Source organism: Sciurus vulgaris (assembly GCF_902686455.1).
Source record: "Sciurus vulgaris genome assembly, chromosome: 5".
Taxonomy (NCBI): Eukaryota; Metazoa; Chordata; class Mammalia; order Rodentia; family Sciuridae; genus Sciurus; species Sciurus vulgaris.
In genome coordinates, this window is record NC_136465.1 from 146160787 (window position 1) to 146174671 (window position 13885).

The 13885-nt window shown below is 34.4% G+C and overlaps 1 protein-coding gene across 1 annotated transcript in view; it reads right to left on the reverse strand.

The window, feature by feature from the left end:
• Positions 1-13885, reverse strand: part of TSPAN19 (tetraspanin 19) — an 88857-nt gene that overhangs the window by 69244 nt on the left and 5728 nt on the right. Inside the window, 5 exon segments of the mRNA XM_079143276.1 lie at positions 538-612; positions 3268-3303; positions 3307-3392; positions 6094-6166; positions 6249-6341. Coding sequence (XP_078999402.1) covers positions 538-612; positions 3268-3303; positions 3307-3392; positions 6094-6166; positions 6249-6314 — 336 coding nt within the window. The 5' untranslated portion in view covers positions 6315-6341.

Below are 13885 nucleotides of genomic sequence, written 5' to 3' on the forward strand. Positions count from 1 at the left end.
AAATCTCATCATAATTAACTCCATTATGTCACTTAGGATCTTATCTCTAAGATGGATGAATTTTCAATTCATCTGTTTAAATAAAATCAATTCATTTCAAATTAGTACAAGTCTAAATGTACATATTCATATATACACATATATTTTATATATATACACATATATTATATATATATATATATATATATTACTATAATTGGGTCAGTAATGGTAGCCAAGGTTGGTTGGAGGAGGATGGGGAAGAGAAGATATGGATCTGGATTCCTAAAACTCAGTACCACCTCATATGCACCTATATTCTTTGTCATTTACAACTACTTAGGCAAAGTTAAAGACAAGTTCCTCTCACCCACCCTTACAATTCGACCCCTACTCCTTCCTGTACAGAATTTGAGTGCTTCTATTGAATACTTTGTCCCCAAAGAAGTTTTCTTTCTTTGACTTTTAATACAGGCTCAAAGATCTCACTAATAGAAGGTACCCAATTTTCTTTACCTTTCAAATAAAAGAGTATTAACAATGGTTCATTTTCTATACCTCCTCTTTCTTTGTGAAGATGAGTGCTGAAAGTACAACTTGAACACCAAAGGCCAATGTCAACAGTACTGCATACTAAAATACAAGAAAAACAGAGATGGCAATTATGCTTCCAATTTGTATTTTAGATGCTATAATACTGAGAAAATACACATTATATGAAATATACAGACTAAAATATACCTAGGTATCCCTGAGTCTTACTGTCTTCATAAATATTAGAAAAATTATTGAAATAAGAAGTCAACAATAACAACAACAACAACAAAAAAATCAATGTCTGGATAAGAACACTCTAGAAAGAAGTGATCATATTCCATGAGAACCCAAACAGGCTGCTTAGTCTAATGGAGTTGTTGATGATATCCTTTAATTCAGAAATAAAATTTTTTCAGAGGGGAATTCAAATATCTGGTCCTCCACTTATCAGATCCTTCTGCTAAACTTGTGATCTAATTTTCAAACTATTCTACCATGTACAAAGTACAAAGTATACCAAGAGTAGCTTCAATAATGAACAATTCTGCATGTGTACTCGAACTAGTTCTTTGAAAAACTGAGACTTCAAAAAAGTGATTTTCACATGTATTATACTATTTTCTTCCTTAAAATCTATAGCTACTTCAGTCTTTTCACCAGTGTTGAATGTATTAATACATATCATCTAGGGTTCATAATGATTTATAACTCAGCAGTCTATATATTTAAAAGGTAGAATATAAGTAGTAATGATTTACTCTTCATATTATTAATTTCACATAGTTTAAACATTTGCTATTTTAAACTAGCCAATTAAGATTTTCTATTTGGCATGAATATTTTTTATTTTCTGAGACAAAATTTTAGAGATAAAAATATTTCTTGACATGTATTGAGAAGTTTAGATTTACAATTCTACATATACTATCTCACTTGATAATCATTAAAAACATTGATAGAGGCAGTAAAAAGTATATGTACTAATTAAGAAATTACTAAGTGTCTTAGATTAGAGTAGATATTAAATAAAATCACCTTTAAGTCATGGAATAGCCTTTAGGCCTATACAATTTATTTATCAATTTATTGTGCACAATAAAATGATTCAAGGGAATGTGTTTATCAAAAAACTATTGGTATGTTCAGAGAAGAATTAGCAAGGGTCATAATGATAAAAAGTAGCAATAGCCTTCCATGGAGTTTCTGGAAGGGATGGTAGCATCTTTGCTTCAGGACTTAACATCTCAGATCTTATTTTCACATGCATCTTCATGAGGGTATCAATGAGTCTTCCTCATTTGGATGCCCTTAATACCTAGATCACTTGAGGCATAACTTATGAGATGTTCATGTTTTTCTTGCTTTAATTTCCTCCTCCTTTTATCATCCCTAATCCCCAACACCATACTAGTAGCAGGTTATATGCTTCTTTTGCTTAACTGGAAATTTGTGGAAGAAGAAAAAGAAATCAAGATTTTTCTTTCAAGTCATTTCTGTCCTGGTTTCCCTATCCCAAATCTCAAGACCAATGAGAAAATTAGGTTAAATGTCCTAGAAAGAGACAAAGACAAGATTTGAGAAGAAGGGTGGACTTTGGAGGAGAATAAAAAGAGAATGGAGTCTCTTTTTAGATTAAAAATATTCTGAAATATCCTGGAAATTGTGTTTCCCAGTGCAATAGGCACACTACTTTTTGGCATCCTCCTGGCAAGATCCTATGGGGAAATGAGATTGTGGCTTCCAGTCTCAACTAAAATGCCCATGACCAGGGTAAAAGTCTAATAACTGTTAAGTTGCAATTACTATATATAGGTAGTAACTGATCCTTAGGTCAGGTGTGACTCCTTTAATTGCTGTGTCATTGAGGAGGTCTGACTATCACACAGAAGGGACACTCTGGGAAGGAACTAATAAACTAATAACTATTTGCTAATCCTTCACAAAAGGATTTCACTGGTATACCTGCATTGGAATAAGCTGGATGACTAGCCCCCTGTTGCTACCATCCAAGGTCATTCCAACAACAGACAGAGTACACCTGAAGGCACCATGTGACTTTTGTTTTTGTGGTAACCAATGTAGACGAGTAACCAGTGTCCAAAGTGACTAAGCAGACTTCAGTGGTACACAAAAGCAAGATAACTCTGCATTCTTCCTGGAAATGGACAAAAGGGCTGCACTGAATTCTTTATCTGCCTGACAGGAGAGTGGCTGTAAATTCAAATTTGATTCAAAGAAAAGATTAAAAGTTGTATTTCATAAGTTAGCTTTCCATATGGCACACTGACAGGGGGAAAATAAAAGGACTAGAGGACATGTTTTCCTTTTCCTCTTTCTTCTCCTCCTCTGCCTGTACCTCCCTGTACCGTACCTCCTTCCCCTCTTCCTGATACTCCTCTGCCCCCTCCTACTCCTTCTTTATTTTGATCACTGACTTTCATACACTTTATTACGATTTTAGTCTTTAGATTCCTAAGTTTGGTTAAGTGCAGTTCATCCAGGAAATGGGCTAGTGTTGACTGTATATTGAAAATTAAATATTTAAGAGTGAACTATGGAGGTACCCCATCCATGCTGGAAAAAAAAAAAATCTACCTGGAAGTTTCTTGGGTATGGAATGTCATTTGGATTGCCTCCAAGGTCATGCTCTACTGGAATGCTATAGCAACATAAATCACAATTGCTCATATCTGTAACTTGAACTCTCAAAATAAACAACACATAATTGAGCTATGGAAGTAAAATACATACCAGAATTAGGAGCCATACAATTTTGTTGTGAATTGCTCAATAACCCAAAAGACAAAGAAGAATAGTAGCAGATCCCATTCCAGTCAAGACTTGAGAAATATATACGATGAAGTGCTTATTTTCATCTGTGGGAAGCACGGAATGACTTATTATGAAGTGATATTTTACTTTCTATTTAATAATAAAGGTAGCAATTCAAGGTTTCCCTGTTGTTAAATCACTAGGATTTTTTCCTCTCCTCTCTTTTGAGCAATTCTTATTTACTCTTGGCAACAACTTCTTTTCCTTTCCTGACATAATAGAGAATTCCTTCAATCACAGAAAATCTTATTACCTTTATCTTATCTTCATTTTGTTCTATAATAGAAGACAATTATTTCTAGGTTGATCTCTTCTATGTCTAAGGCATACTCAAACATTCATGTATTTATTCATACAAGTATTCATTCATTAAAAAAATTCTGGTACTCATATTTGTAGACTGATTGTTCCTTGTACTTGTATACACCCTGAATTTGTTTGTAATATGGTCTTCCTCAACTAGATTGTGAACATTCAGTGCTAGTGACTGTGTATTTATCTGGTCAACAGATGAACTGTTGATTGCTTAGTGCTACATCACAGACTGTAGAACAGTAAATCCTCAACAAACATTTGTTTTGCTTTTTTTAAGACAAATACATGAGTTAAATATGCCTTACATTTTATGGAGGAACAATGGAGGCCGAGGTATGCTGGAACAGTTAGTGCTGGCTCATTAAAGTCAATTGTTAAGTTTTCAGGAAATCTACAAGCCAACTGAATTCACACTGGGGTGGGGGAGTATTTAAACTATGGGAATGAACAGATGCCATGAATCAAGATTCTCTACTCCAGAACCAGTTGCTAAACATGCACCAGCATACTATTGGGCATGAGGGACATCTCATCCAGTGGGATTAGGAGAAGGTTAAAGGGTTTGATTCAGATTACTGGAAAAAGTAATACCTGAGTGTAGGCTTTAAATAATAATCAAAATTATTCACATTGGAATGGTAGAAGCATTGATGAAATTATGGGCACTTTGTGTGCTCTTTTCCAATATTTCTTTCTTGAATGAAGTTCCACAGGGACAAGAAGTGGATCTTCTTTGTTCACAACTGTAACTATATATGGGGCAGTATCTGACATGTAGAAGATGATCAATTTGGGGCACACAAATATATACTGGCAATGAGGAGTCAGAGAAGAGCTTTCAATAGGGAAGCTAAATGGTCAAATGTGCATTTGAGTGAATTATGTCAGCGACATTTGAAGATGGCTGATAGAAATGATAAGAGCGAAAGGCTCTTGGAGGTTACTATAGTGGCAGGGGATAAATGGGACCTTCCACGGAATGAGGTTACTATGAAGGAAAGGTAAGCACAAAGCAACTTTAAAAAGAGGAAAATAAAGTGAGAATGGCAGATGTAGAAGAGAGGAAGACTTAATATTTGGGGTCTTAAGTTGGATATATTTAATTCCAGATCTTAAACCTTAATCAAAATTTCACTAACTGATTCCAGTACACAATTAAAAAAAAAAAAAAAAAAAACCAAAAAAAACCAGAACTTAAAAGAGTAAGTTCCTTACTTATTTTTACCTTCTCAGGGGCTTTCACAACCCAATACACTAAGGTTAACAAGAATTAGCTGTCAACTCCACAATGAAGAAAAAGACAAAAAAATTAAAAAATAATAACTTTTGCTCCACCTTAATTGCTACATTATTAAATTAGGTATTGTGTGGGAAGTTCTTAGTCCAATGATTGGCACACAGGGAGCCCTAAATAAGTGGACACTGTAATCATAATTATCATGTGGAAGGAAAGGATGGTAGTTTGTCATTAAGATCTTCACATACCCATGACTCTGGGAAATGTGCTAATGTTTTCAGACATCACTTGTCTTTTCCTTAAGCAAAGTATACAAACACAAGAGAATAAAGATATCAGGCATTTAATATAGGTTAAGGTTAGCTAGATTATTCAGTTTTGTAGGACTTTATACCATATTAGTTTTCTATTTAGCATTTCCTTCCCTACAAACACTTTTTTTTCTTCTTTGATATCCACTAAGATATAAGCTAACTCTATACTGAATGTGTTTGGCCATACATTTGATGATGAATAGTGTTGTTCAATAAAAGGTACTGTGAGAGTAGATATGTTCTTTATCTGTGCAGTCCCACAAGGTAGCCAATAGCCACAAATGCATATTGAATAGTTGAAATGTGACTCCCTTCCCTTGAACAGAGAATACTTATATGAAAATAAACCTATAGACTATTTATTTCTATACTTCAGTCTACAGTGACCACTACACATCACATAATAGCAAAATAAAGGCAATGTAAAGATTTCACTTTTTTTTCATAAAGAGGCTCATTTATTTCATTCATATTTTCAAATTTGAATATTATATTTTATTTGTATGATGGTGAAAATAATTGGTAATTAAATTTTAAAGCAATTATTTGACTACATTGATTTCCACTATCTTTTGAAGTCTACAGATCTGTAAATTCCATAGTTGGCAGAATAATCTGGTTTTCCTTTTCCCTCCTCTCCCTTGTCCAGTAACAGCTCCTGGTTTCCCCCTCTGCAAATTGACCCTCCTTTATTATATTGGATTTAAATCCAATTTTTTAATAAGACATAAAGTCAACTGGCAAGACCTTTAGAAGGTATGCTGGACCATACTTAAATGTTGTTAGAGAAATACTGCCACCTACTGAATAGATCATTATAATTGTTTTAAGTGGAATGCCTTGTTTATTTCATTAACAGAAAAAGAAATATATACATACCCAAAGCTGTTAAAAAATTATTTTTATCTAATAAAAGGCATGTACCAAATCCAACAAATAAAAGTCCAAGAACCTGAAAAAAGACAACACTTTTTAGCAATTGTTTAGAAAAATGCATTATATTTTCTTCATTGAAAAGTTATGAAAATTCTTACCAAAAAAGCTGCATTAATGAGATTCAGAAAGTATTTAAAAATTAACATTTTGTGTTTCTTTAACATTCTGCTTTTCCATGGAAATTGATGAACCTGAAAAGATAAACACAATTTTTTTACTATAAACATTCACTACAATAAAATTTTACAATTCTGCCTACTTAGGTCCTTTGCATATTTTTCTTCTCAAACCAGTTGTCAGTATAACATTCCTGTGTCTAAATGTAAACATGTACTGAAGGTACCTTGAGACCGTACCTATCTTTTTTTATCTGCATTGGTTTGGAGCAGAGCCTGTGAAGGATGTCAACAATACTTTACTAACCTTCCTGCAGCTTTCTGATATTTTATTATGCTTTCAATCTTCATACACCCTTGCTCCACTTGCTGGAAGCTTTTCTTAACCTTAGTCTAAGCTTTCTTTCACCTCTGCCTGTCCTTCTTTTTTCCAGAATAATGTAAGCTCTTCATTGAAGTCTCAGCTTAGAGGCCTTTCTCTAGTTCCAGTTTATCTGTTTCTATTTTCTCATTCACCTCTTTTCTCATGTAGCATTTAAGTGGGAAGACAGGTTCTGATGCAATTATAAAGCCCAAGTCTATCATATAGTAAGTACTTAACATATTTGTTAAATCAAAAAAAAAAGTTTGTTTTAAAGAAAATTACTTATAGTTGTTTACATTAAAAATTAATTTTCAGATAGTCAATTTTCCTAAAAATCTTTGTGGAAAAATCAACACTTACCCCAGAGAGTTTTGATAATTTTTTTTTTATTAGACATGGGAGTTTTAAAATTTGGGTATGTTTCTAGATTTTCTCTTTTCCTTCATTGTTTCAATTCTAGCTAGCACCATATTTTTAAAAGTATTATAGTTGACAATGTTTTAATATATCCTGTATCTAACTGACATGATGGAAAGAGATTTAATACACTAATTTTAAACTATTTGGCCCTGATTAGAAAGGAACCAATCTGTCTAGCAAGTGGCAGGATGTACTGGAATACCTATGTCAGATTCTACCTACTTTCCTCCTTACTTTGCCCTGAAGCCAGATGCCTCCTAAAAACTCCCAAAATTCTTCCTCCAAGTTCAGGAAGTGCCACCAGGCTTGTCTTCAACCTATACTTTGAACTAGGCTGCTGTCATTTGGTTTCTTCAATTTCCGTCCTAAAGTCTTATTTCTGTATTTCTTCAATGCCTGGCATATTTTGACAGGGTACTCAGTTGGAAAGACTGCCTGATTTTTATTTTGTTTTCTCCCAAGATGCTGCAGATTTGTATTTCTGGCTTCAATTCTATTCACAGTAGTATGTGGGAAAATTGTTATCTTCTCCCACATTATGAACAAGAACTTGCCTGGCCTTTGCTCATCTGAAAATGAGAAAGAAAAAGACAACTAGTGAACCATAAAGCCCTGTACTAACCCTCGTGTGAAATGTTAAAGGCATGAACTTGAGTTTTGATGTGGTAATAATTAGCCTGTTAGGTTGGGTCAAGGTGAAACACATTACCAGAAAACTCTAATATAGAAATAAAATGAAGTTTATTCTCTCTCAGTCCAAGTGGGTGATTAATTCTCTTCTTTCTCTTAGAAATTTTTGGGTACTCGAGGTTGGTTCAACATATGTTTCCCCAATTTGCTCTAAGTACCATCTTTCATATCAGCAGAAAGAAAAATAGTATGAGTAAATTAAGACAAGTATTGTTTAAGCAACTGAGAAAAAGATTGAACCACTCCCTTCTCATTTTTCCATTTGCATGGACTTAGTCACATGGCTATGCACATACTGCTATTGGTACAACCATGAACCTGCATGTTATGATGTAGATCTGGGATGTACCCCCCAAAAGCTCATGATTTGAAAGAGTGATCCCTATGTAGCAAGGAGATTTTAGGCAGTGATTAGGGCTCAGACTTCATCAGTGGATTAATCCATTTGCTGAATTAATAATTTGAATGACCTATGGGGTGGTGATTACAGGCAGGTGGGGTGTGGCTGGAGGGAGTTGATCCCTGGAAGCATGCTTTTGGTGTTTATATCTTATCCCTGGTGTATCCTTCCACACACTCTTTCTCTTTCTCTTATTGTTGCCCTTCTGCCATGATGTTCTGCCTTCCCTTGTGCCCCAAGGAATGGAGCCAGTTGCCTGACTATGAACTGAATCCTCTCAAACTGTGAACTGAAATAAACTTTTCCTTTTCTAAGTTGTTCTTGTCAGGCATTCCAACCACAGCAATGAAAAGCTGACTAACACTGGTATAAAGGGAAAAGTGAATCAGCATGAATGAAGAGGGGGAAAAATCTACCAGTTAGGAAAGGACAATTATAAAAGAAAGATAAAAGGAGAAATTGAATACAGTTCTAATATGCTTTACTGTGGAAAATAAGCAAATACTAGCAGAGAATTCCTGTAGAAAGAGGAAATAAAGGAGTAATAATAATCATTGTAAATAAAACTGGGAAAGAAAGAGTTTAGAAGAAACATTCATAAACTTGACATTTAACAATTGAGTGTGAAGGAATAGAGGACATCTGCCTAGTTATAACCTTATAGGTACAGGAAATGAAATGCAAAAAAGTAGTAAGCATAAGTTCTGCAGACTCAGGAATCAACATACAGCCAAAGTAAGGTGACAGAGTAAAGGAGAAGAGGGATTGACTACAAATAGAAATGGGAAAAGCATTGGTGATAAAGAATGGTAAAATTAAGAATTTAGAATTTTTTTATTGTAAACAAATGGGATACAGGTTGTTTCTCTGTACATGGAGTAAAAGCATATCATTTGCGTAATCATAAATTTACATAGGGTAATGTTGTTAGATTCATTCTGTTATTTTTTCCCTCCCCACATTCCTCCCACCCCTCTTTTCCCTCTATACAGTCCTTCCTTCCTCCATTCTTGCCCCCTCCCTAACCCTAACCCTAACTCCTCCCACTCCCCATTATGTGTCATCATCCGCTTATCAGAGAAATCATTCATCCTTTGGTTTTTTGAGATTGGCTTAACTCACTTAGCACAATATTCTCCAATTTCATCCATTTGCCTGAAAATGCCATAATTTTATCATTCTTTATGGCTGAGTAATATTCCATTGTATATATATACCACAGTTTCTTTATCCATTCATCAATTGAAGGGCATCTAGGTTGGTTCCACAATCTGGCTATTGTGAATTGAGCAGCTATGAACATTGATGTGGCTGTATCTCTGTAGTGTGATGATTTTAAGTCCTTTGGGTATAGGCCAAGGAGTGGAATAGCTGGGTCAAAATGGTGGTTCCATTCCAAGTTTTCTAAGGAATCTCCACACTGCTTTGCAGAGTGGCTACACTAATTTGCATCCCCACCAGCAATGTATGAGTGTACCTTTCTCCCCACATCCTCGCCAACTCCAATTGTTGCTTGTATTCTTGATAATCACCATTCTAATTGGGGTGAGATGGAATTGTAGGGTGGTTTTAGTGTGCATTTCTCTTATTACTAGAGATGTAGAACAGTTTTTCATATGTTTGTTGATTGCTTGTAGATCTTCTTCTGTGAAGTGTCTGTTCATTTCCTTAGCCCATTTGTCAATTGGGTTATTTGTATTCTTGGTGTAGAGTATTTTGAGTTCTTTATATATTCTGGAAATTAGTGCTCTTTCTGAAATATGGGTGGCAAAGATTTTGTCCCACTCTGTAGGCTCTCTCTTCACATTACTGATAGTTTCCTTTGCTGAGAGAAAGCTTTTTAGTTTGAATCTATCCCAGTTATTGATTCTTGCTTTTATTTCTTGTGCTATGGGAGTGTTGTTGAGGAAGTCTGGTCCTAAGCCGACATGTTAAAGATCTGGACCTACTTTTTCTTCTATAATCTGCAGGGTCTCTGGTCAGATTCCGAGGTCCTTAATCCATTTTGAGTTTAGTTTCGTGCACGGTGAGAGATATGGGTTTAATTTCATTCTGTTGCATATGGATTTCCAGTTTTCCCAGCACCATTTGTTGAAGAGGCTATCTTTTCTCCATTGCATATTTTTGGCACCTTTGTCTAGTATGAGAAAATTGTATTTATTTGGGTTTGTGTCCATGTCCTCTATTCTGTACCATTGATCTACCTGTCTATTTTGGTACCAATACCATGCCATTTTGTTACTATTGCTTTGTAGTATAGTTGAATTTCTGGTATTGCAATACCCCCAGCTTCATTTTTCCTGCAAAGGATTGCTTTAGCTATTCCGGGTTTTTTATTATTTTAGATGAATTTTAGGATTGCTTGCTCTATTTCTGTAAGATACGTCATTGGGATTTTAATTGGAATTGCATTGAATCTGTATAGCACTTTTGGCAGTATGGCCATTTTGACAATATTAATTCTGCCTATCCAAGAACACGGGAGACCTTTCCATCTTCTAAGGTTTTCTTTAATTTCTTTCTTTAGTGTTGTATAGTTCTCATTGTAGAGGTCTTTCACCTCTTTTGTTAGATTGATTCCAAAATATTTTATTTTTTTCGAAGCTATTGTGAATGGGGTAGTTTTGATAATTTTTCTTTCCAAATATTCATCACTTATGTATAAAAATGCATTAGATTTATGTGCATTGATCTTATATCCTACTACTTTACTGAATTCACTCATGAGTTCTAAAAGTTTTCTGGTGGAATTTCCTGGGTCTTCTAAGTATATAATCATATCATCAGCAAATAGGGATAGTTTGAGTTCTTCTTTTCCTATTCATATCCCTTTAATTTCTTTGGTGTGTCTAATTGCTCTGGCTAGAGTTTCAAGGACAATGTTGAATAGAAGTGGTGAAAGGGGGCATCCCTGCCTTGTTCCAGTTTTTAGGGGGAATGCTTTCAGTTTTTCACCATTTAGAATGATAATAGCCATGGGCTTAGCATAGATAGCATTTACAATGTTAAGGAATGTTTCCACTGTCTTTATTTTTTCTAGTGTTTTGAGCATGAAGGGGTGCTGTATTTAATCAAATGCTTTTTCTGCATCTATTGAAATAATCATGTGATTCTTGACTTTAAGTCTGTTGATATGGTGAATTACATTTATGATTTCCTGATGTTGAACCAATCTTGCATTCCCTGGGATGAAACCCACTTGATCATGCTGCACTATATTTTTAATATGATTTTGTATGCAATTTGCTAAAATTTTGTTGAGAATTTTTGCGTTGATGTTCTTTAAGGATATTGGTCTGAAATTTTCTTTTCTCGATGTGTCTCTGTCTGGTTTAGGTATCAGGGTGATATTGGCTTCATAGAATGAGTTTGGGAGGGTTCCCTCCTCTTTTATTTCATGGAATACTTTGAGAAGCATTGGAATGAGCTCTTCTTTAAAAGTTTTGTAGAACTTAGCTGAGAACCCATCTAATCCCGGGCTTTTCTTTGTTGGTAGGCTTTTGATGACCTCTTCTAATTCATTGCTTGAAATTGGTCTATTTAAATTGTGTATGTCCTCCTCGGTCACTTTAGGCAATTCACATGTCTCTAAAAACCTTTTGATGTCTTCGAAATTTTCTATTTTGTTGGAGTATAGGTTTTAAAAATAGCTTCTAATTATGTTTTGTATTTCAGTCGTGTCTGTTGTGATATTTCCTTGTTCATTCTGAATTTTAGCAATTTGAGTTTTCTCTCTTCTTTTTTAGTGTGGCTAAGGGTTTATCAATTTTGTTTATTTTTTCAAAGAACCAATATTTATTTTGTCAATTTTTTATATTGTTTCTTTTGTTTCAATTTCGTTGATTTCAGCTCTGATTTTAACTATTTCCTGTCTTCTACTACTTTTGGTGTTGCTCTGTTCTTCTTTTTCTAGGGCTTTGAGCTGTAGTGTTAAGTCGTTTATTTGTTGATTTTTTCTTCTTTTATTGAATGCGCTCCATGAAATAAATTTTCCTCTAAGCACTACTTTCATAGTGTCCCAGAGATTTTGATATATGTCTTTTTTTTTTTTTTTGATATATGTCTTTGTTCTCATTTACCTCTAAGAATTTTTTAATTTCCTTCCTGATATCTTCTGTTATCCATTCATCATATAATAGCATATTGTTTAATCTCCAGCTGTTGGAGTAGTTTCTGTTTTTTACTCTTTCATTTATTTCTAACTTCAATCCATTATGATCTGATAGAATACAAGGCAGTGTCTCTATCTTCTTCTATTTGCTAACATTACCTTTGTGGCATAATATATGGTCTATTTTAGAGAAGGATCCATGTGCTGCTAAGAAGAAAGTATATTCGCTCTTGGTTGGATGATATATTCTATAAATGTCTGTTAAGTCTAAATTATTGATTGTGTTATTGAGATCTATGACTTCTTTTTTTCAATTTTTGTTTGGAAGATCTGTCCAGTGGTTAGAGAGGTGTGTTAAAGTCACCTAGTATTATTATGTTATGGTCTATTTGGTTTCTGAAATTGAGAAGGATTTGTTTGACATACATGGAGGAGCCACTGTTTGGGGCCTAGATATTTATGATTGTTATGTCTTGCTGATTTATGCTTCCCTTAAGGAGTATGAAATGTCCTTCTTTATCCCTTCTGACTTTGGCTTGAAGTCCACATTATCTGAAATGAGGATGGATACCCCAGCTTTTTTGCTGAGTCCATGTGCATGGTATGTTTTTCCCGTCCTTTCACCTTTAGTCTATGGGTATCTCTTTCTATGAGGTGAGTCTCTTGCAGGAAACATATTGTTGGATCTTTCTTTTAATCCAATCTGCCAATCTATGTCTTTGATTGATGAGTTCAGGCCACTAATATTCAGGGTTATTATTGAGATATGATTTGTATTTCCAGTCATTTGGCCCATTTTTTTTTTTTTTTTTTGACATGACTTGGTTCCTCCTTTATTTGACAATTCCTTTAGGCTAGTTCCTCCCTTTGCTGATTTGCATCATTGTTTTTCATCTCTTCCTCATGGAATATTTTGCTGAGAATGTTCTGTAATGCTGGCTTTCTTTTTGTAAATTCTTTTAGCTTTTGTTTATCATGGAAGGATTTTATTTCATCGTCAAATTTGAAGGTAAGTTTTGCTGGGTATAAGATTCTTGGTTGGCATCCATTTTCTTTCCGGGCTTGAAAAATGTTAATCAGGCCCTTCTAGCTTTTAGGGTCTGGATTGAAAAATCTTCTGATATCCATATTGGTTTCCCCCTGAATGTAATTTGGTTCTTTTCTCTCGCAGCCTTTAAAATTCTGTCTTTATTTTGAATGTTAGGTATTTTCATAATAATGTGCCTTGGTGTGGGTCTGTTGTAATTTTGTATATTTGGAGTCCTATAAGCCTCTTGTACTTGATTTTCCATTTCATTCTTCAGATTTGGGAAATTTTCTGATATTATTTCATTGAAGAGATTGTTCATTCCTTTGGTTTGTTTCTCTGTGCCTTCCTCAATCCCAATAATTCTTAAGTTTGGCCTTTTCATGATATCCCATAATTCTTGAAGGTTCTGTTTATGATTTCTCACCATCTTCTCTGTTTGGTCAACTTTGTTTTCAAGGTTAAATATTTTGTCTTCAATGTCTGAGGTTCTGTCTTCCAGGTGTTCTATCCTATTGGTTATGCTTTCTATGGAGTTCTTAGTTTGGTTTATTGTTTCCTTCATTTCAAGGATTTCTGTTTGGTTTTTTTCCAATATCTCTCTTTA